This window comes from Pseudophryne corroboree, chromosome 1 (genome assembly GCF_028390025.1).
Source record: "Pseudophryne corroboree isolate aPseCor3 chromosome 1, aPseCor3.hap2, whole genome shotgun sequence".
Lineage (NCBI taxonomy): Eukaryota > Metazoa > Chordata > Amphibia > Anura > Myobatrachidae > Pseudophryne > Pseudophryne corroboree.
In genome coordinates, this window is record NC_086444.1 from 119,350,309 (window position 1) to 119,373,913 (window position 23,605).

At 49.5% G+C, this 23,605-nt stretch overlaps 1 protein-coding gene across 25 annotated transcripts in view; it reads left to right on the top strand.

Moving 5' to 3' along the window:
- Nucleotides 1-23,605, top strand: part of DDX4 (DEAD-box helicase 4) — a 1,188,488-nt gene that overhangs the window by 1,163,739 nt on the left and 1,144 nt on the right. For all 25 annotated transcript variants that reach the window (XM_063962294.1, XM_063962347.1, XM_063962463.1 and 22 more), the window contains one exon: nt 6,791-6,898. In XM_063962294.1, coding sequence (XP_063818364.1) covers nt 6,791-6,898 — 108 coding nt within the window. The remainder of the gene's footprint in view (nt 1-6,790; nt 6,899-23,605) is intronic.

Genomic DNA, 23,605 nt, shown 5'->3' on the forward strand with positions numbered 1-23,605 from the left:
GGTACATAGTTATTGTTACCAAAAAAATCGGGTTATTGCTGTAGTGAGCCATCTTGTCTAGAGGCTCCTCTGTTATCATGCTGTTAACTGGGTTCAGATCACAAGTTGTACAGTGTGATTGGTGTGGCTGGTATGAGTCTTACCCGGGATTCAAAATCCTTCCTTATTGTGTACGCTCGTCCGGGCACAGTATCCTAACTGAGGCTTGGAGGAGGGTCATAGGGGGAGGAGCCAGTGCACACCAGATAGTCCTAAAGCTTTCTTTAGATGTGCCCAGTCTCCTGCGGAGCCGCTATTCCCCATGGTCCTTACGGAGTCCCCAGCATCCACTACGGACTATGAGAAATAGAATTATCGGTAAGTAAATTCTTATTTTTTTGCCTTATGTTTCCTCACAGCCTAAGAAAACGCCACATTATCAGATGCAGTCCTTTCGGTCGCATAAATCCAAGAGAGTACGGGGATCTTCCTTTCTTGCCAGAGGTAAGGGCAAGGGGAAAAAATCTGGCAACTACAGCTAGTTCCCAGGAGCAGAAGTCCTCCCCGGCTTCTACAAAATCCACCAAATGACGCTGGGGCTCCGCTGAGGGAGTCCGCCCCAATGGGGGCACGTCTTCGACTTTTCAGCCATGTCTGGGTTCAATCACAGGTGGATCCCTGGGCAATAGTCATTGTTTCCCAGGGTTACAGGCTTGAATTCGAAGAGGTGCCTCCTCGCCGGTTTTTCAAATCTGCCCTACCGGCTTCTTCCCCAGAGAGGGAGGTAGTTTTAAATGCGATTCAAAAATTGTGTCTTCAACAAGTGGTGGTCAAAGTTCACCTGCTTCAGCAGGGGATGGGGTATTACTCAACCCTGTTCGTGGTCCCGAAACCGGACGGTTCGGTCAGACCCATTCTGATCATAAAATCCTTAAACCTATACTTAAAAAGGTTCAAGTTCAAGATGGAATCGCTCAGAGCGGTAATCGCCAGCCTGGAGGGGGGGGATTATATGGTGTCCCTGGACATAAAGGATGCATACCTTCATGTCCCCATATATCCTCCTCATCAGGCGTTCCTGAGATTTGCTGTACAGGATTGTCATTACCAATTTCAGACGTTGCCGTTTGGGCTTTCCACGGCCCCGAGGATTTTCACCAAGGTAATGGCGGAAATGATGGTGCTCCTGCGCAGGCAGGGAGTCACAATTATCCCATACTTGGACGATCTCCTAATAAAAGCGAGATCAAGAGAGCAGTTGTTGAACAGCGTATCACTCTCCCTGAGGGTGTTGCAGCAGCACGGCTGGATTCTCAATCTACCAAAGTCACAGTTGGTTCCAACGAACCGATTGCCTTTCTTAGGCATGATTCTGGATACAGAACAGAAAAGGGTTTTTTCTCTCGATGGAAAAGGCCCAGGAACTCCAGAGCTTGGTCAGGGACCTGTTGAAGACGAAAAGGGTGTCGGTGCATCAATGCACTCGAGTTCTGGAAAAGATGGTGGCGTCTTACGAGGCCATTCCATTCGGCAGGTTCCATGCGAGGACTTTTATTATTATTATTATTATCCTTTATTTATATGGCGCCACAAGGGTTCCGCAGCGCCCAATTACAGAGTACATATGCACATAATCAAAACAGGAAAACAGTGACTCACAGTTGAAGACAATATAGGACAAGTACAGGGCAACTAAGCATAACTACACCAGTAAACATAGAGATAAGTTCCAGGTGGCCAAAAAACTGCGGGATCTGGGCAGTTGAGGATTATTAAAGTAAGAAAAGTATAAGCACATGAGGGAAGAGGGCCCTACTCGTGAGAGCTTACTTTCTAAGGGGAGGGGTAGACAGACAGGGGTGACACAGATGGGGTACAGAGGGTTAGGTTGAGATTTGGCTAGGTTTGGTAAAGAAATGGGTCTTAAGAGCCCGTTTGAAGTTATGTAGAGAGGTGGAGAGTCTGAGGGGGAGAGGTAAAGAATTCCAGAGAAAGGGAGCAGCACGTGAAAAATCTTGGAGATAGGAGTGGGAGGAAGTAATCAGAAGACAGGAGAGTCGGCGTGCATTAGCAGAGCGAAGAGGACAGGTGGGAGAGTAAAGGGAGATAAGGTCAGAGATGTAGATGGGAGAGGAGTGGGTGAGAGCTTTGTAAGTGAGTGTGAGAAGTTTGAATTGGATTCTGAAAGGGAAGGGAAGCCAGTGGAGGGCCTGTAGGAGAGGGGAGGTAGACGTAGTGCGTTTGATGAGGAAGATGAGCCGGGCAGCAGCATTGAGGATAGATTGGAGTGGAGAGAGGTAATTGTCAGGAAGGCCAGTTAGGAGGAGATTACAGTAGTCCAGTCTGGAAATAATCAGTGAGTGAATAATGATCTTAGTGGCATCCTGGGTGAGAAAAGGTCTGATTCTGGAAATGTTTTTGAGATGAAAATGACAGGTTTGTGAGAGGTGCTGAATGTGTGGTTTGAAGGAGAGGGAGGAGTCAAGGATTACGCCAAGACAGCGTACTTGGGGGCTAGGGGAGATAGTCGTGCCATCAATGGATAATGAGATTGTGGGAGGTGAGGCTGTGCGGGAGGGTGGGTGGGAAGATGATCAGCTCAGTCTTAGACATGTTGAGTTTAAGAAAGCGCTGAGACATCCAGGAAGAGATAGCAGAAAGACCGTTTGAGGTACGAGTGAGGAGAGCCGTGGAGAGATCAGGGGAGGAGAGGTAGATTTGAGTGTCATCAGCATAGAGGTGATATTGGAAGTTAAAAGAACTAATGAGTTCACCTAAAGAGGACGTATAGAGAGAGAAAAGGAGAGGACCAAGAACAGAGCCTTGGGGGACACCAACAGTTAGTGGAAGTGGGGGGGAGGTAGCATCATGAGAGGAGACAGAGAAGGAACGATCAGAGAGGTAGGAGGACAGCCAGGAGAGGGCAGTATCACGCAGACCAAGAGAGTGAAGGATTTGCAGAAGGAGAGGGTGGTCCACAGTGTCAAAAGCAGCAGAGCGACTTTTCAGTGGGACCTTCTGGACAAGTGGTCTGGGTCACATCTACATATACATCAGATGATCAGCCTGTCCCCAAGAGCCAGGGTATCTCTCCTGTGGTGGCTGCAGAGTGCTCACCATCAAGAGGGTCGCAGGTTCGGCATTCAGGGCTGGGTTCTGGTAAACACGGACGCGAGCCACCGAGGATGGGGAGCAGTCACACAGGGAAGAAACTTCCAAGGTCTGTGGTCAAGCCAGGAGGCTTGTCTACACATCAACGTACTGGAATTAAGGGCCATATACAACGGCCTTTGTCAAGCGGAGAATTTGCTTCGCGACCTACCAGTTCTGATTCAGTCAGACAACATCACCGCAGTGGCTCATGTAAATCGCCAAGGCGGAACAAAGAGCATAGTAGCAATGGCAGTATTCTTCACTGGGCGGAAAATCATGTAAGCGCTCTGACAGCAGTCTTCATTCCGGGAGTGGACAACTGGGAAGCAGACTTCCTCAGCAGACACGATCTACATCCCGTAGAGTGGGGACTTCATTTGGAAGTCTTTGCAGAGATTACAAGTCAGTGGGGGCTGCCTCAAATAGACATGATGGCGTCACGCCTCAACAAGAAGCTCCCGAGATATTGCGCCAGATCAAGGGACCCTCAGGCGATAGCAGTGGACGCCCTGGTGACACCGTGGGTGTTCCAGTCGGTCTATGTGTTCCCTCCTCTTCCTCCCATCTCAAAGATATTGAGAATCATAAGACGAAGAGGAGTACAGACAATTCTCATTGTTCCAGATTGGCCTCGAAGGGCCTGGTATCCGGATCTGCAGGAAATGCTCACAGAAGATCCGTAGCCTCTTCCTCTCAGAGAGGACCTCTTGCAACAGGGGCCCTGTCTATTCCAAGACTTACCGCGGCTGTGTTTGGCGGCTTGTATGTTGAACTCCGGATCCTAGCTGAAAAGGGCATTCCGGATGAGGTCATTCCTACTCTGATAAAGGCTAGGAAGGAGGTGACGGTGAAACATTATCACCGTATTTGGAGGAAGTATGTGTCTTGGTGTGAGTCCAAGAATGCTCCTCCGGAAGAATTTCATCTGGGCCGTTTTCTTCACTTGATCCAGACTGGAGTGAATTTGGGCCTAAAATTAGGCTCCATTAAAGTTCAGATTTTGTCCCTATTCATTTTCTTTCAGAAAGAATTGGCTTCTCTCCCAGAAGTCCAGACTTTTGTGAAGGGAGTGCTGCATATCCAGACTCCTTTTGTGCCTCCAGTGGCACCATAGGACCTTAACGTGGTGTTACGGTTCCTTAAGTCTCACTGGTTTGAGCCTCTTCAAACGGTGGAATTAAAGTATCTCACTTGGTAGGTGGTCATGTTGTTGGCCTTGGCATCTGCTAGGAGAGTATCTGAGTTAGCGGCTTTGTCTCACAAAAGCCCCTATCTGATCTTCCATGTGGATAGAGCGGAGTTGCGGACTCGTCCTCAATTTTTGCCTAAGGTGGTTTCCTCTTTTCATATGAACCAACCTATTGTGGTGCCTGTGGCTACGCGGGACTTGGAGGATTCAGAGTCCCTTGATGTGGTCAGGGCATCGAAAATTTATGTAGCCAGAACGGCTCGGGTTAGGAAAACAGAGGCACTGTTTGTCCTGTATGCAGCCAACAAGGTTGGCGTTCCTGCTTCTAAGCAGACTATTGCTCACTGGATCTGTAACACGATTCAGCAGGCTCATTCTACGGCTGGATTGCCGTTACCAAATTCAGTAAAGGCCCATTCCACTAGGAAGGTGGGCTCTTCTTGGGCGGCTGCCCTAGGTGTCTCGGCATTACAGCTTTGCCGAGCGGCGACTTGGTCGGGTTCAGACACCTTTGCGAAATTCTGCAAGTTTGATACCCTGGCTGATGAGGACCTCATGTTTGCCCATTCGGTGCTGCAGAGTCATCCGCACTCACCCGCCCGTTTTGGAGCTTTGGTATAATCCCCATGGTCCTTACGGAGTCCCCAGCATCCTCTAGGACAGGGGTTCTCAAACTCGGTCCTCAGGACCCCACACAGTGCATGTTTTGCAGGTAACCCAGCAAGTGCAAAGGTGTATTAATTACTCACTGACACATTTGAAAAGGCCCACAGGTGGAGCTAATTATTGCACTTGTGATTCTGTGAGGAGACCTGCAAAACATGCACTGTGTGGGGTCCTGAGGACCGAGTTTGAGAACCTGTGCTCTAGGACGTAAGAGAAAATAAGATTTTAAACCTACCGGTAAATCTTTTTCTCCTAGTCCGTAGAGGATGCTGGGCGCCCGTCCCAGTGCGGACTACTCTCTGCAAGACTTGTATATAGTTGTTGCTTGCATAAGGGTTATGTTACGGTTTTGATCAGTCTTTGACTGATGCTGTTTTGTTTTCATACTGTTAACTGGTTCGTATCTTCCAAGTTGTACGGTGTGGATGGTGTGGGCTGGTATGAATCTTGCCCTTGGATTACCAAAATCCTTTCCTCTTACTGTCCGTCTCCTCTGGGCACAGTTTCTCTAACTGAGGTCTGGAGGAGAGGCATAGAGGGAGGAGCCAGTGCACACCGATATCTAAAGTTCTTTTTGGTGCCCATGTCTCCTGCGGAGCCCACCTATCCCCATGGTCCTTACGGAGTCCCCAGTATCCTCTACGGACTAGGAGAAAAAGATTTACCGGTAGGTTTAAAATCTTATTTTACCTGTTCAGCGGTTCCTCCTGTTGTTACCAGCCGTTGCTGGTTGTTGTATGTTGGTGGTCTGCTGGTTTGTAAATCTCACCACCTTTTCTGTTATCATGTTCCTTCTCTAATATACAGTATGTCCTTTCTCCTTCGGGCACGTTTTTACCTATAACTGCCTGTGGGAGAGGGCATAGAGGAGAGGAGCCAGCACACCAAGTTGAAGAAATTTAAAGTGCACTGGCTTCTTTGGACCCCGTCTATACCCCATCGTACTAGGTTACACCAATATCCCTTATGGATTACGAGAAAAGGATTTACCGGTAGGTATTAAAATCTTATTTTTACAGGGTCAGTGTCTTTGCATCTAAGAACACCGAATATGGGTAAAAGTAACAGACTTTTTTTCTGTGCTCACACATTGCTCGTGGTGCTGCGGGGATGTCCTTCATTATGATTAGCCAAAGACCATGTTTTCTGGAACATTTCCACCCAGGACAGGATAGTTTTGTTTGGTGGTGTAGGTGTCTGGAAATTGCCCTGGAGCCCATTTGTTACCCGTCCTGTCCCGTAACTTCCTAGATGGTGTACTGTAGCATACTGGCTGTCACTCAACGTCTACTGTAACACATACGCTACACATACAAGTTTTACTTTTTTGTTCTTATTTTTTTTTTTTTTTTTCTAATAAACAGGTTCTTTTATTGGAGGGACATAGAGGGGAAGAATCAGAGACCGGCAAGTTTAGTGGAATTATGCCAAGCACTTGCACCCTCTTTACCCCATGGTTCAGCAGGGTCTTCCAAATGGTCTCAGAAAATTACTGTTTTCCCTGCAGTTGTGTTTCAAAATTAGGGCTTTCCGTGTTTGACAAGTTCTATTTCCTGAGATTATTCACCAGCAAAACCCAGTAGAACATCTAATACTAACACATTTTTCCATAAGTTTCAATATTCACCAAGCAGATCATGAAATATTTAGCTTGAAAAAAAATTTACTTTATAATGATCCTCTGTATAATTTACATTCATAATTCATATTTGATGTACATTTAATTGATTAACTGTAGCACATAATTTGTATTAAATTGTATTGTCTAAAAGTGTTAATGAACAAAAAATGTCTTTTGAATAGGCTCATCAGGAGGTACCTGCTTGGCTTGAAGAGATTGCATTCAGTGCTCATGGAATGTCTAGCTATAACCCACAGGCAAATAAATTTGCTTCAGTAGATAACAGAAAGGTAGGTTTAACTTATAGAAAGCATGGTCTATACAGTGAAGCATATGTTTATCATTATTTCTCTGACGTCCTAGTGGATGCTGGGGACTACGTAAGGACCATGGGGAATAGACGGCTCCGCAGGAGGCTGGGCACATCTAAAGAAAGATTTAGGTCTATCTGGTGTGCACTGGCTCCTCCCCCTATGACCCTCCTCCAAGCCTCAGTTAGATTTCTGTGCCCGGCTGAGCTGGATGCACACTAGGGGCTCTCCTGAGCTCCTAGGAAGAAAGTGTTTGTTAGGTTTTTTTATTTTCAGTGAGACCTGCTGGCAACAGGCTCACTGCATCGAGGGACTAAGGGGAGAAGAAGCGAACCTACCTAAGTGGGTGGTAGCTTGGGCTTCTTAGGCTACTGGACACCATTAGCTCCAGAGGGATCGAACACAGGACCCGACCTCGTCGTCCGTTCCCGGAGCCGCGCCGCCGTCCCCCTTACAGAGCAAGAAGGTGGTCCGGAAAATCGGCGGCTGAAGACTTCTGTCTTCTCCAAGGTAGCGCACAGCAGTGCAGCTGTGCGCCATTGCTCCTCATGCACACCACACACTTCGGTCACTGATGGGTGCAGGGTGCTGGGGGGGGGGCGCCCTGAGCAGCAATACTGACACCTTGGCTGGCAAACTGGCACCATATATAGCCTCAGAGGCTATATAGGTGCTTTTTAACCCCTGCCAGAATCCATAAAAATGCGGGAAAAGTCCGTGAAAAAGGGGCGGGGCTATCTCCTTCAGCACACTGGCGCCATTTTTCCCTCACAGCTCCGTTGGAGGGAAGCTCCCTGGCTCTCCCCTGCAGTTAATACTACAGAAAGGGTTAAAAAGAGAGGGGGAGCACAATTTAGGCGCAGTATACAATATATATAGGCAGCTATAAGGGAAAACACTCTTATATGTGATATCCCTGTGATATATAGCGCCCTGGTGTGTGCTGGCATACTCTCCCTCTGTCTCCCCAAAGGGCTTTGTGGGGTCCTGTCCTCTGTCAGAGCATTCCCTGGGTGTGTGCTGTGTGTCGGTACGGCTGTGTCGACATGTATGAGGAGGATAATGATGTGGAGGCGGAGCGAATGCCTGTAAATGTGATGTCACCCCCTGCGGGATCGACACCGGTGTGGTTGGACTTCTGGAAGGATTACGTGAAAGTGTCAACTCCTTACACAAAAGGTCGACGACACAGAACAGCCGGCTACTCAGCTTGTGCCTGTTCCAGCGTCTCAAATGTCATGGGGGGCTCTAAAAACGCCCGCTACCTCAGATGGCAGAAACAGATGTCGACACGGATACCGACTCCAGTGTCGACGACGATGGGACTAGTGTACCCTCCAAATAGGTCCACCCGTTACATGATTGAGGCAATGAAAAATGTATTACACATTTATGATAATACCCCAGGTACCACATAAAAGGGTATTATGTTTGGTGAGAGAAAACTACCAGTAGTTTTTCCTGCATCTGAGAAAATAAAATGAGGTGTGTGAGGAAGCGTGGTCTTCCCCTGGTAAGAAATTGATTATTTCTAAACGGTAATTGGCAGCGTACCCTTTCCCGCCAGAGGATAGGTCACGTTGGGAAACACCCCATAGGGTAGATACAGCGCTTACACGCTTATCAGAAAAGGTGGCACTACCGTCTCCGGATACGGCCGCCCTGAAGGAACCTGCTGATAAAAAGCAGGGGGTTACCCTGAAAGATATAGTCACACACTCGGGCATTATATTGCGACCAGCCATTGCTTCGGCATGGATGTGTAGTGCTCCCGCTGCGTGGTCAGATTCCCTGTCGGAAAATTACTATGGATAGGGACAATATTTTGCTGACAATAGAGCATATAAAAGACGTGGTCTTATACATGCGTGATGCACAGAGGGATATTTGCCGGCTGGCATCAAAAATAAGCGCTATGTCCATAAGCGCTATGTCCATTGCCGCCAGACGGGGGTTATGGACTCGGCAATGGTCAGGCGATGCCGACTCGAATCGGCACATGGAAGTTTTGCCCTATAAGGGGGTAAAACTGTTTGGGGATGGTCTTTCAGACCTCGTTTCCACAGCTACTGCTGGGAAATCAATTTTTTTGCCACAGGCTACCCCACAAGAAAAGAAAGCACCGTATCATCAAGTACAGTCCTTTCGGCCCCAGAAAAGCAAGAGGGCTAGAGGCTCATCCTTTCTGCCGAGAGGCAACGGTAGAGGAAAAAGCTGCAGCACACAGCTAGTTCCCAAGAGCAGAAGTCCTCCCTGCGTCCGGTAAGTCCACAGCATGACGCTGAGGCGGACCAGGGTACGGTGGGGGCCCGTCTCAGAAATTTCAGCGCCCAGTGTGCTCTCACATGGATCCCTGGGTCCTTCAAGTAGTATCTCAGGGGTACAGGCTGGAGTTCGAGACGTTCTTCCCCCCGCCGTTTCCTAAAATCTGCCTTACCGGCACCTCCCTCTGCCAGGGAGGCGGTGTTGGTGGCTATTCAACACTATAATCACAACAAGTGATTGTCAAGGTGCCCCTCCTTCAGCAAGGAAGGGGTTACTATTCCACAATGGTTGTGGTACCGAAACAGAACGGTTCGGTGAGACCCATCTTAAAATTAAAATACTTGAACTTTTATATCAGAAGATTCAAGTTCAAGATGGAATCGCTCAGGGCGGTTATTACGAGCCTGGACGAGGGGGATTACAGGGTCTCCCTGGACATCAAGGATGCGTACCTGCATGTCCCCATTTACCCTCCTCACCAGGAGTACCTCAGATGTGTGGTACAGGACTGTCACTATCAGTTCCAGACGCTGCCGTTGGAGTTGTCCACGGCACCGAAGGTCTTTACCAAGGTAATGGCCGAAATGATGATACTCCTTCGCAAGAAGGAAGTTTTTATTATCCCGTACTTGGACGATCTCCTGATAAAGGCGAGGTCCAAAGAACAGTTGGTAGTGGGGATAGCACTCTCTCGGGAAGTGCTACAACAGCACGACTGGATTATCAATATTCCAAAGTCACAGCTGGTCCCGACGACACGTCTTCTGTTCCTGGGAATTATTCTGGACACAGACCAGAAAAGAGTGTTTCTTCCAGTGGAAGCACACGAGTCCTGGAAAAAATGGTAGTTTCGTACGAAGCATAATTCCATTCGGAAGGTTCCACGTAAGGACGTTCCAGTGGGATCTGTGGGACAAATGGTCCGGGTCCCATCTACAGATACAACAGCGGATGACCCTGTCGGCAAGAAACAGGTTGTCGTTGCTGTGGTGGCTGCAGAGGGCTCATCTACTAGAGGGCCGCAGATTCGGAATACAGGACTGGGTCCTGGTGACCATGGAGGCCAGCCTTCGGGGCTGGGGTGCAGTCACACAGGGAAGAAATTTCCAAGGAGATTTCTCTTCACATAAATATTCTGGAGCTAAGGGCCATTTACAATGCCCTATGCCAAGCAAGGCCCCTGCTTCAGAACCAGCCGGTACTGATCCAATCAGACAATATCACGGCGGTCGCCCATGTAAACAGACAGGGCGGCACAAGAAGCAGGATGGCGATGGCAGAAGCCACAAGGATTCTCCGATGGGCGACCTACACCCGGGAGAATGGGGACTTCTTCCAGAAGTTTTCCAAATGCGGGTAAACCGTTGGGAATGACCACGGGTGGACATGATGGCGTCCCGCCTCAACAAAAAGTTGAAAAGATATTGCGCCAGGTCAAGGGACCCTCAGGCGATCGCTGTGGACGCTCTAGTGACACCGTGGGTGTACCAGTCGTTTTATGTGTTTCCTCCTCTGCCTCTCATACCCAAGGTACTGAGAATAATAAGAATGCGAGGAGTGAAAACCATACTCGTGGTTCCGGATTGGCCAAGAAGAGCTTGGTACCCGGAACTTCAAAAGATGCTGGCAGAGGACCCTGGGCCTCTGCCGCTCAGACAAGACCTGCTGCAGCAGGGACCCTGTCTGTTCCAAGACTTACCGCGGCTGCGTTTGACGGCATGGCGGTTGAACACCGGATCCTAAAGGAAAAGGGTATTCCGGAGGAAGTCATCCCTACCCTGATCAAAGCCAGGAAGGATGTCACCGCAAGACATTATTACCGCATTTGGCGGAAATATGTTGCTCGGTGTGAGGCCATGAAGGCCCCGAAGGAGGAATTTCAACTGGGTCGATTCCTACACTTCCTGCAAGCAGGGGGTGACGTTGGGCCTCAAATTGGGGTCCATCAAGGTCCAGATTTCGGCTCTGTCGATTTTCTTCCAGAAAGAACTGGCTTCACTGCCTGAAGTTCAGACTTTTGTCAAAGGAGTTCTACATATTCAGCCTCCTTTTGTGCCCCCAGTGGCACCTTGGGATCTCAATGTGGTTTTGGCATTCCTGAAATCACATTGGTTCGAACCACTTAAGACTGTGGAATTGAAATATCTCACGTGGAAAGTGGTCGTACTGTTGGCCCTGGCTTCGGCCAGGCGGGTTTCAGAATTGGCGGCTTTGTCTTGAAAAAGCCCTTATCTGATTTTCCAGATGGATAGGGCAGAATTGAGGACTCGTCCTCAGTTTCTCCCGAAGGTGGTCTCAGCTTTTCACTTGAACCAACCTATTGTGGTGCCTGCGGCTACTAGGGACTTGGAGGATTCCAAGTTGCTGGACGTAGTCAGGGCCCTGAAAATTTATGTTTCCAGGACGGCTGGAGTCAGAAAAACTGACTCGCTGTTTATCCTGTATGCACCTAACAAGCTGGGTGCTCCTGCTTCTAAGCAGTCTATTGCGCGCTGGATTTGTAGCACTATTCAGTTGGCGCATTCTGCGGTAGGATTACCGCAGCCTAAATCAATAAAAGCCCATTCCACAAGGAAGGTGGGCTCATCTTGGGCGGCTGCCCGAGGGGTCTCGGCTTTACAACTTTGCCGAGCAGCTACTTGGTCAGGGGCAAACACGTTTGCTAAATTCTACAAGTTTGATTCCCTGGCTGAGGAGGACCTGGAGTTCTCTCATTCGGTGCTGCAGAGTCATCCGCACTCTCCCGCCCGTTTGGGAGCTTTGGTATAATCCCCATGGTCCTTACGGAGTCCCCAGCATCCACTAGGACGTCCGAGAAAATAAGATTTTACTCACCGGTAAATCTATTTCTCGTAGTCCGTAGTGGATGCTGGGCGCCCATCCCGAGTGCGGATTGTCTGCAATACTTGTACATAGTTATTGTTACAAAAATCGGGTTTTGTTGTGAGCCATCTCTTCAGAAGCTCCAATTGTTATCATACTGTTAACCGGGGTTCCTGTCACGTGTTATATGGTGTGATTGGTGTGGCTGGTATGAGTCTTACCCGGGATTCAAAAATCCTTCCTTATTGTGTCAGCTCTTCCGGGCACAGTTCCTAACTGAGGCTTGGAGGAGGGTCATAGGGGGAGGAGCCAGTGCACAGCAGATAGACCTAAATCTTTCTTTAGATGTGCCCAGTCTCCTGCGGAGCCGTCTATTCCCCATGGTCCTTACGGAGTCCCCAGCATCCACTACGGACTACGAGAAATAGATTTACCGGTGAGTAAAATCTTATTTTCCATATAAGAAATATTTGCTTCCTCAGTCCCAGTTCACCACCTTTGATTGAAAGACTTGCAAATATGAGAGCAACAGGTTTACAGATGTCCTCTTACACATTTGCTCTGTGCGCTGTAAGTCGCGTTACACATAACATATGAATGCTGTGCGACTCTAGCACCAAGCGTCTTCTTTTTCTAGTTTTCCACGAAAATGCATCTTAGATGCAATGTAATGCAATAGGACGCACGAGCAGCTTCTGTTGATTAAAATGATATGCAGCATACCTATATTCTGTGTGTGAATATAACTGTATTTGCATACAAAATGCTATGCTTCAGTGTTTTCCTGAACGTGGCATTTCTGCTGCAGGGTACACTGGGCTCCACAGGGAATGACATTGGGGTGTAGAGTAGGATCTTGATCCGAGGCACCAACAGACTCAAAGCTTTGACCTTCTTCCCAGAATGCCTAGTGCCGCCTCCTCTACAACCCCGCCTTTGTGCACAGTAACTCAGTTTTGTAGTTGGTGCCATGCAGTAAGCAGGCATACAACAGGGTGGCTGCTCCAGCAGCCCTGAGAAGAAGCTTTTAATGAAAAATGAAGACTTCAAGGGCTGCAGCAGACACACTGACTTGTTAGATGTCGGTTAGGCATCTCCTGCTGCAGCTCCATCACCTCCACCAGCGGCGCTGTATACTCCCGCGCCCTGGTTGCCGGGTATGTACAGCGGAGGCTCCGGTTTCTTCCAGTTAGTCACACACACACTACCGCTGTTCTTCTGGATCGCGTGGCCGCACTCAGGGAGGAGGTAAGTGGGTGCCCTCGGCGGGACCCTCTGTAAATCGCGATCCTGCATGGCCAGTGGGAGGCGGGCCGCGCGCTGGTGTGGATGCTGGCAGCACAGGGACCTTACCAGGGCAAGGGCACAGGTCGGTTTCCTCTCATAAACCGTTTTTATAAGCCCACAGTACCCGGTGGTGAAGTCCAGCATGGTGATAAGGCTTTGACCTGTAGCCCCAGGGCGCCATTTAGAGTAAATGTTCCCGCCCTGGAGTTGCATCTCTCTCCCTCACTCCCTGGCAGCGTTTGTGCGCCATTAGGAGAAGCTGAGCTGATCCTGGGACTGTCTGGGCAAATCCTCCTCTGTAAAGCCGCCTGCATGTCGGCGCTGTGCATTTTACAGGACATTTAAGTATTCTACATGTCTGCTGACAGTGTTAGTTAAGAAAGTACATTTAGTCAGGGTTATATAGTACAAGTAACCTGTGATATACATCCAGTCTTTACTGTGCATTGTTGGATCTATTGAGTGTATAGCTATACTTAGTACTACTTTGTATTGCTAGTCCAGTGCAGTTTTATTGCATGTCATAATTTCTGCATTGTGTAATGTGACTGTGTGTGTGTGTGCATATAGCTGCTGTGCGATCTCCATTTCGTGTATCTCACTCAGGTTGCTATCCCTGTATCCTGTTACCTGAGGGGGCTAAGTGCGTCAGGTTTATCATTTAATATAGGTGTTTCACAAGATATACTCATTTTTAGTCACCATATACCTCTTGAATTCCCTGTTTGTGCTGTTACACTGCACAGGGGGTTCTTGTCAGGTATTGTGCTGCTGATATTGTACTGGGTTGCCCTGCATTGAGCATTTGGATGTGTCCGCTACAAGGGGCAACGGAGCTGGGGCTGATCCCACATTGTGTGGTGGTGACGCTGCAGACGCATTTGAGGAAAATATGGCAGCTGAGGGTTCTGGTTCTGGGGGCTCCTTACCCCCAGTGGGATCGTAGCAACGGGGGTTAAAAATGACCCGCCTTGGGCTACTTTCTCCACGCTTTTGAATAAGCTGGTAACTAGATTAACGCCCCCTATGGGACCTCCTGTGCCGATACAACCGCTTATGGTCCCCACGGTTAACCCGCCATGGGCAGATCAACTGTCTGCGCAGTTACAGCAATTGAACCAATCACTGACTACTCGGAAGTCTAACCCTCGCCCGCCTAAGACCAAGGGGTCCTCTAAGCAGGTCATTACTTCATCACAATCCACCAACGTACCATACACCTCGTCTGATGAGGATGGCGTTTATACTGACCCCACAGATTCTGATACAGACGTTTCTGATGGGGAATCTGCTTCACAGGTGGATGTTCCTCACTTGTTGGAGGCTGTCAGGCTCATTCTTCAAATTACTGATGACCCAGAGCCTGGTGCTGCCCCTAAGAAACCGGACAGAATTTAAACGTCAAAGTGGTTAAACAAGTTTTACCTCATTCTGACCATTTAGTTGACATACGTCAGGAGTCCTGGGGAAATCCAGGGAAGAAATTCACGCCTCACAAGAAGAAACTGGCTCGCTATCCCCTCGCTGCGGAGCTAAGTAAAAATTGGGAAACACCCCTGCCAGTGGATTCGCAGGTGGCGCGGCTGGTGGTATCCTCAGCTCTGCAGTCACGTCTCTGAAAGAACCGACGGATAAGCATGTGGAGGGTTGTTTAAAGGCGATTTACACCCTAGCAGGTGCTGCGCATCGGCACACCATTGCAGCGACATGGGCTGCAGAGGCTATTGAAGCGTGGGCTCAGGAGTTGGAAGCTGAGATGTCTTCCAACGCTTCTGATCTTGCTATTCAATGCTTATCTTATATTGTCACAGCGTCTCATTACTTTAAAGAGGCGGCTTCTGATGCCAGTATTCTGGCGGCCAAGGCTTCTATTACGTCCATACTGGGTCGCCGGATTCTATGGTTGCGGTCCTGGTCTGTGGATCTGGACTTTAAGAAAACCCTGGAGGTACTCCCTTTTAAGGGAGACATCCTTTTTCGGAGAATACCTCAACAACATAGTGGCTGACTTAACTTCTGCTAATACAGCTTGTCTACCTAGTACTGCTCCTTCTGTACTGTAGACTGAGTACTTCCTCTCGCTCCTTTCGTCCTTCAGGGAAAGCAAAGGGTCAGGCATACCCAAAACGGGCTCGCACTTCCAAACCCAATAAACCCAAACTGGCCAGGGCTGCCGTCAGCCTGCTTCCAAGACTGACAAGCCTGCCGCATGACGGGGCAGGCCTCCCACTGGGGAATCCCAGGGTGGAGGGCCAACTTCTAGGGTATACCCAAGAATGGTTGAAGACCACTTCCGATGCCTGGGTACGGGAAGTCGTCACTCGAGGTTATGCCCAAAACGGGCTCGCACTTCCAAACCCAATAAACCCAAACTGGCCAGGGCTGCCGTCAGCCTGCTTCCAAGACTGACAAGCCTGCCGCATGACGGGGCAGGCCTCCCACTGGGGAATCCCAGGGTGGAGGGCCAACTTCTAAGGTATACCCAGGAATGGTTGAAGACCACTTCCGATGCCTGGGTACGGGAAGTCGTCACTCGAGGTTATGTTGTATCCTTCAAAAAACGCCCCCCTCATCGATTTTGCCTGAGACATTCCTTTGGATCCATTCCTTTGGATCAGATGAAGGCAAAAACTCTTCATTCGGTGGTACAGACCCTCCTGGACACAGGAGTGGTAGTACAGGTGCCTCTAACTCAGAGAGGCAAGGGGTACTATTCACCACTGTTCCTAGTCCCGAAACCGAATGGGTCCTTGAACAAATTTGTGAGGGTCTCCAAGTTTCGTATGGAAACTCTTCGCTCCATTGTTCTGGTATTGGAACCTGGGGATTATATAGTATCCCTGGACGTACAGGATGCTTGCCTGCATATTCCCATTGCAATGTAGCATCAGCAATACCGGAGGTTTGCGGTTGGCAACCTCCATTACCAATTTTGGGCATTACCTTTTGGTTTGACCACGGCTCCACGAGTCTTGACCAAGGTCATGGCGTTAATGACGGCGGCACTCCGTCGTCAAGGGGTTAGGATCCTACCATACTTAGAAGACTTGTTGATCCTGGCAAATTCCTATGCCACCTGGATCTGACCATCTAGTTTCTGCAAGCCCACGGGTGGCTCATCAACTGGAAGAAATCTTCCCTGGTCCCTGCTCAGAGCATGGTGCACCTGGGGGCGTTGTTGGACACTAACAACCAGCGGTTGTTCTTGTCTCAGGAGAAAGTCCTGAAGTTTCAGGACAGGATTCGATGCTTCCTATCGCGTCCGCAAGTGTCAATACATTCGGTGATGCAAGTGGTAGGTCTCATGGTGTCTGCTTTCGACATGGTGGAGTCCACTCAATTCCATTCCCGCCCCCTATGCAGAAGCTGATAATTGCCAAATGGGACCACCTGCCTCACCAGATCAGGTCTCAAATTATCTCATTGTCTCCGGAGGTCCGTCTGTCACTGAGCTGGTGGCTTCAGGACCAACGATTGAGCAGGGGTTGTCCCTTCTGGGTCTCCAACTGGGTGCTTCTGACGATAAATGCTAGTCCGAGAGGTTGGGGCGCGGTGTTGGAGCAACACTCCCTTTAGGGTTGGTGGACCAAGGAGGAGTCTCTCCTCCCGATAAACATTCTGGAATTGCGGGTGGTGTTCAACTTGTTGAACTTGGCCCAACATTTAATACAGAACAGACCTGTTCAGGTACAGTCGGACAACGCCACCACGGTGGCTTACATCAATCATCAAGGTGGCCCAGCATTTAATACAGAACAGACCTGTTCAGGTCCAGTCGGACAACGCCACCACGGTGGCTTACATCAATCATCAAGGCGGCACTCGAAGCCGCATGGCAATGAGGGAAGTAACACGGATTCTTCAGTGGGCGGAACGCCATCTGCCAGCCATATCTGCAGTATTCATTCCGGGGATCCTAAACTGGGAAGCGGACTTTCTCAGTCATCAGGACGTACACCCTGGAGAGTGGAGCCTCCATCCAGAGGTGTTTCAAATTCTCATGGACAGGTGGGGCCTTCCAGATGTGGACTTGATGGCGTCTCGACACAATCACAAGGTTTCGGTCTTCAGAGCAAGGACAAGGGATCCTCAAGCAGCGTTCGTGGACGCACTGGCAATTCCATGGAACTTTCAGCTGCCATACGTGTTCCCTCCGGTGTCACTTCTGCCCAGACTAATAAGGAAGTTAAAGCAAGAAGGAGGAATCCTACTTCTGATGGCTCCCGTGTGGCCCAGACGGCATTGGTTCTCAGACCTTCAGTGTCTCTCGATAGAGCTTCTACTTCCACAGCGCCCAGATCTTCTCGTTCAGGGCCCCTGTGTATATCAGGATTTAGCCCGGTTGGCTTTGACGACGTGGCTCTTGAAGCTTCCGTCCTGAGGGCCAAAGGATTTTCTGAGGCGGTCATTCAGACCATGTCGAAGGCCCGGAAACAGTGTTCTGCACGGATTTACCATAGGGTCTGGAATTCTTACTTTTCTTGGTGCGCATCTAACAATCATGACGCTTACAAGTTTAGTACAGCCAAACTTTTGGCCTTTCTACAACAGGGCCTGGACTTAGACCTTCGTCTGGCCTCTATCAAGGTTCATATTTCTGCCTTGTTGGTTTGGTTCCAGAGAAAAATTGTGACTTTACCTGATGTACATACGTTTACTCGGGGTGCGTTGCGGATTCATCCTCCCTACGCCCCGCCTGTGGCCATTTGGGACTTGTCAGTGGTTTTGGAGGCGTTGCAAGGGTCTCCGTTTGAACCTCTTGAATCTGCGGACTTTAAGTGGCTTTCTCTTAAGGTATTGTTTCTGCTGGCTATTGCCTCTGCAAGATGGGTGTCGGATTTGGGTGCCTTGTCTTGTAGGTCACATTTTTCACCGTGATCGGGCAGTTCTTAGAACACGTCCCGGGTATTTGCCTAACGTGGTGTCTTCTTTCCACCTTAATCAGGAGATTGGTGGTACGGGCTCTCCGTATCTACGTGAAGAGAACTGCCTCCTCCATCAGGAAGTCTGATTCTCTCTTTGTTCTGTTTGGTTTTCACAAATTTGACTGGCCTACTCACAAGCAGACCCTGGCCAGATGGATTAGAATGGTGATTGCACATGCTTATGTACAGGCTGGCCTTCCAGCTCCTGCTACCATAAAGGCCCATTCTACTCGGTTGGTTGGACTTCTTGGGCGGCCCGCCGTGGTGCGACCCTTGAATGAATGTGCAAGGTGGCTACGTGGTCCTCAGTGAACACGTTCATAAGGTTCTATGCCTTCGATACTTCCTCCTCCCAGGATGCTTCCTTTGGACGCCTGCCAGATGTAATTTCCTGTGGAGCCCAGTGTACCCCGCAGCAGAAAACGAGATTTATGGTAAGAACTTACCGTTGTTAATTCTCTTTCTGCGAGGTACACTAGGCTCCACAGGGCGCCCACCCTGACGCACTTAGCTTCTTTGGGTTGGTATGGCATTAGCCGATTACACTTTCTCCTGTCGTGAGAGTGTGGTGTATGTTGCTACTAACAGTTGTCTTCTCTTTTGCCTGCTACTGCATTGGACTGGTTAACAAAAACGGAGTTCCTTTGCACGAAGGCGGGGTTATAGAGAAAGCGGTGCTAGGCATTCTGGGAAGAAGGTCAAAGCTTTGAGCCTGTTGGTGCCTGGATCAAGATCCTACTCTACACCCCAATGTCATTCCCTGTGGAGCCCAGTGTACTTCGCAGAAAGATTTAACAACGGTAAGTTCTTACCATAAATCTCGTTTTTTTTGATGCAGATACAGCCGCAATTACATTGCATATAAGACAAATTTTCACAGGGTAAAAAAAGATGCTCGGCGCTACGGAGTAGAACCACATCATGATGTGCTGTTTAATAAACAAATAAAAGTGTACTTTATATTTCTCTTACGTCCTAGAGGATGCTGGGGTCCACAGTACCATGGGGTATAGACTGGTCCACCAGGAGCCATTGGCACTTTAAGAGTTTGAAAATGTGGGCTGGCTCCTCCCTCTATGCTCCTCCTACCAGACTCAGTTTAGAAAATGTGCCCGGAGTTTATTATTTTACAGGGAGGCTGCTAGCAACAGCCTCCCTGCGACTAAGGGGGGGCTTGGGGGGGGGGGGGGAGTAGTGTCCGCCCTGTGGGGTCTGAGCCACTATCTCCGCTGACAGGACACTGAGCTCCTAAGGGTATAGATCGTTCCCCACCACAGGGGATCTCTCACCCCAGCAGCATGCCGTCACCCACTTACAGAGCTGAAGATCAGTGGTGAGTGAGTCACCGACCCCCTAGCAAACGGGGGGCCGGTGTGAAGATGGCGGCATCAGGGTAGGAGCGCAGTATTAACTGCACTCCGGAGGCTCAGCGGAAAATAGTGCGCCGCTGTGAGGGGCGCCCTGAGCCAGCGCCTACACCCTACACTGGTCACACAGCCTGTTGGGGTCCCGGGATCTCAGCCAGCATAAATCCTCAGGCCAGTATAATCCTCTGAAGAGCGGGAAGATGGCGTCATTAAGGGGGCGGAGTTTCTCAGCGGACCCAGCAGCGTTCAGCGCCTGATCTCTGCCTGCACAGTGCTGTCCAGGAAGAGCAAGTCCCTCCACAACCACTCCAGCTATCATTCACGGGGGGGGGGGGCTTCGAAATGTCTGTGTAACCTATTAAAGTGCACAGTCAGCGCTGATGGGGTGTCTCCCTTTTATATTAAAAGCGCTGTGTGTGGGTTGGCTCCAATCTCTGTGTGTCTCTTGCCATTCTTGGGGGTGAAACTCTGTCCTCCCCTGTGTGTGTGTGGAGTGTCTGTGGTCTCCATTAAGCAATGTACAGGGACTCTGTGTCATATGCTGCGGCCCAGTTCTGGTACATCAGGGCTCCCCGCTGTTTATTCACATAAACGTGCTCTTGCACAGATCATGCAGGATGATACCGATTCTGATACTGCAGACGGTGACGGGGATGTGTTGCGGGGGGCAGCATCTCTTGCAAAAGGGGTGCAGTTGATGATGGAGGCTATTAGGGATGTGTTGAATATTGCTGATACAACACCCGAGCAGGTTGAGGAGGCTTACTTCACTGAAAATAAGAAAGCCTCGCTAACCTTCTCTGCGTCAAAGGAATTAAATGCTATTTTTGAAAAGGCTTGGGAAAACGAGGATAAAAAATTCTAGATACCTAAAAGGGTTCTGGTAGCATTCCCTTTCCCGGCAGAGGATAGGAAAAAATGGGAAAACCCGCCTATTGTTGACTTGTCAATATCCAGACTCTCAAAGGTGGTTTTACCTGTTCCAGGATCTACCGCCTTGAAAGAGCCGGCTGATCGTAAAATTGATAATACGCTCAAATCCATGTACACTGCTTTCTGGGAATACTACGTCCCACTATTGCCAGTGCTTGGATTGCCAAAGTGGTCAGGCATGTTACTTGAGGACTTGGATACTATGGAAAATGTGATGTTGAATTGTTTTTACGTAACCTGCGGGATTTCTGGTAGAATCCATGAAAGAACTGGGTTCCATGGCTGCGGGAATTTCTTCCATGTCAGTATCAGCTCGTCAAGGACTGTGGTTGCGACAGTGGTCTGCCGACACGGAATCCAGGAGATGGGGAGACCCTACCCTCTCAGGCTCTCTTTGGGTAAACGTTAGATTCTTGGATCGCTACGGCTGGTAAGTCACCCTTTCTTCCCTCAGCTACACCTGCTCCGAAGAAAACCTTTTCTTCAGTTACATCACAGCCCTCTTGGTCTACCAAGCCCAGAAAGGCCAAGCCGTCCAACACCTTTCGGGGAGGCCCAAGTCCAAGAAACCTGGAGCTGCAGGTTCCCAGGAACAGAAACCTGCTTCAGGTAACCTATAGTCCTCAGCATGACGGTGGACTGCACACTCCGGAGGCTTAAATTTCAAATTCTCCCTCATCGATTTCTCAGATCAGATTTGCTAGCTCTGCTGGCAGACAGGGCTGTCCTGCAAGAAGCCGTCCAGAAGTTGGTGAAGGCACAGGTCATTGTGCCAGTACCGCCTCATGTAAAACAAAGGTTACTATTCAAACCTTTTTGTGGTACCGAAACCGGATGCTTCGGTCAGGCCCATTCTTAACTCAAAATCACTAAACCCCTTTCTGAGGGAGTTCAAGCTCAAAATGGAGTCTCTAAGGGCAGTGATATCAGATCTGGAGGAGGGGGAATTCCTAGTATCCCTGGATATCAAAGATGCATACCTCCACATTTTGATTTGGCTGCCGCATCAAGCTTATCTTCGATTCGCACTATTGGACTGTCCCTTTAAGTTACAGGCCCTCCATTTCGGCCTCTCCATAGCACCGAGTGTATTCACCAATGTGATGGCGAAAATTATGTTTCTCCTCCGCAGACAGGGGGTGAATATAATTTTGTATCTGGACGATCTATTGATAAATGCATCGTCCAAGGAGAAGCTGTTACGGTCCATAGCACTCACGACCCAGCTTCTCAGGGAACATGGTTGGATCCTGAATCTTCCAAAATCACATTTGGAACCAACCAGGAGGTTGTCCTTTCTGGGAATGATCCGCGACACGGAGGTGCAGAGGGTGTTTCTTCCAGAGGAAAAGGCGTTGGTGATTCAAACGATGGTCCGGGATGTCTTGAAGCCAACCCGGGTGTCAGTTCATCAGTGCATTCGCCTTCTGGTGAAGATGGTGGCCTCTTACGAGGCTCTGCATTACGGGAGGTTTCACGCTCTGTCCTTCCAACTGGATCTCCAGTACAAGTGGTCGGCATCCCATCTACACATGCACCAGAGAATACGTCTGTCGCCAAAGGCCAAGATTTCACTCCTCTGGTGGCTGCAATTACCTCACCTTCTGGAGGGCCGCAGGTTCGGGATTCAGGACTGGATCCTTCTAACCACGGATGCAAGTCGCTGGGGCGCAGTCACTCAAGGGGTAACCTTCCAAGGAAGGTGGTCAAGTCTGGAAGCCGGCCTGCCGATAAACATTCTGGAACTAAGCCGTCTACAACAGTCTTCTCCAAGCGGCCCATCTTCTGAAAAATCGGGCCATTCAAGTGCAGTCGGACAATGTGACAACAGTGGCTTACATAAACCGACAGGGCGGAACGAAGAGCAGAGCTGCAATGTCAGAGGGTAACAAGAATCATCCTCTGGGCAGAAAAACGCGCGTTGGCGCTGTCACCAATCTTCATCCGGGAGTAGACAACTGGGAAGCGGACTTCCTCAGCAGACACGATCTCCATCCAGGGGAGTGGGGTCTCCATCCGGCGGTGTTCGTGGAGTTAACAGATCTTTAGGGCATACCCCAGATCGACATGATGGCCTCTCGTCTCAACAAGAAGCTTTGGCGGTATTGTTCCAGGTCGAGGGACTCGCAAGCAGTGTCGGTGGATGCCCTAGTGACTCCGTGGGTGTTTCATTCGTTGTACATGTTTCCTCCACTTCCACTCATCCCAAGAGTTCTAAACCTCATAAGGAGAACAAGGGTTCAAGCTATCCTCATTGCTCCCTGATACAGGCTAGGAAAGAAGTAACGTCTAAACATTACCATTGAATTTGGAAAAAATATGTATCTTGGTGTGAGTCCAAGAAATTTCCTGCGGTGGAGTTTCAACTGGGCAGGTTTCTCCTCTTCCTGCAAGCTGGTGTGGATATGGGCCTGAAGTTGGGATCTGTGAAGGTCCAGATTTCGGCCCTATCCTTTTTTCATCAGAAACAATTGGCTGCCCTCCCTGAGGTTCAGACCTTTTTGAAGGGAGTTCTGCACATCCAACCTCGCCTTGCGACCTTAACGTGATGTTGCAGTTCCTCCAATCGGACTGGTTCGAGCCTCTACAGGAGGTCGAGGTCAAATTTCTTACGTGGAAGGCTGTCACGTTGTTGGCCTTAGCTTCTGCTAGACGTGTGTCGGAGTTGGGGGCTTTGTCCTGTAAAAGCCCATACTTGATCTTCCACGAAGATAGGACTGAACTCCGGACACGTCAGCAGTTTCTTCCGAAGGTTGTGTCGGCATTTCATATCAACCAACCTATTGTGATGCCAGTGGCTACTGACTCCTCAGTTTCATCAAAGTCCTTGGATGTTGTAAGGGCTCTGAAAATCTGTGTGAAGAGAACTGCTCGTCACAGAAAATCGGACTCTGTTTGTCCTGTATGATCCCAAGAAAATTGGGTGTCCTGCTTCTAAGCAGACGATCTCTCGCTGGATCAGGTTCACTATCCAGCATGCGTATTCTACGGCAGGCTTGCCGTGTCCTACGTCTGTCGAGGCCCACTCTACTCGTAAGGTGGGGTCTTCCTGGGCGGATGCCCGGGGTGTCTCGGCGTTACAACTT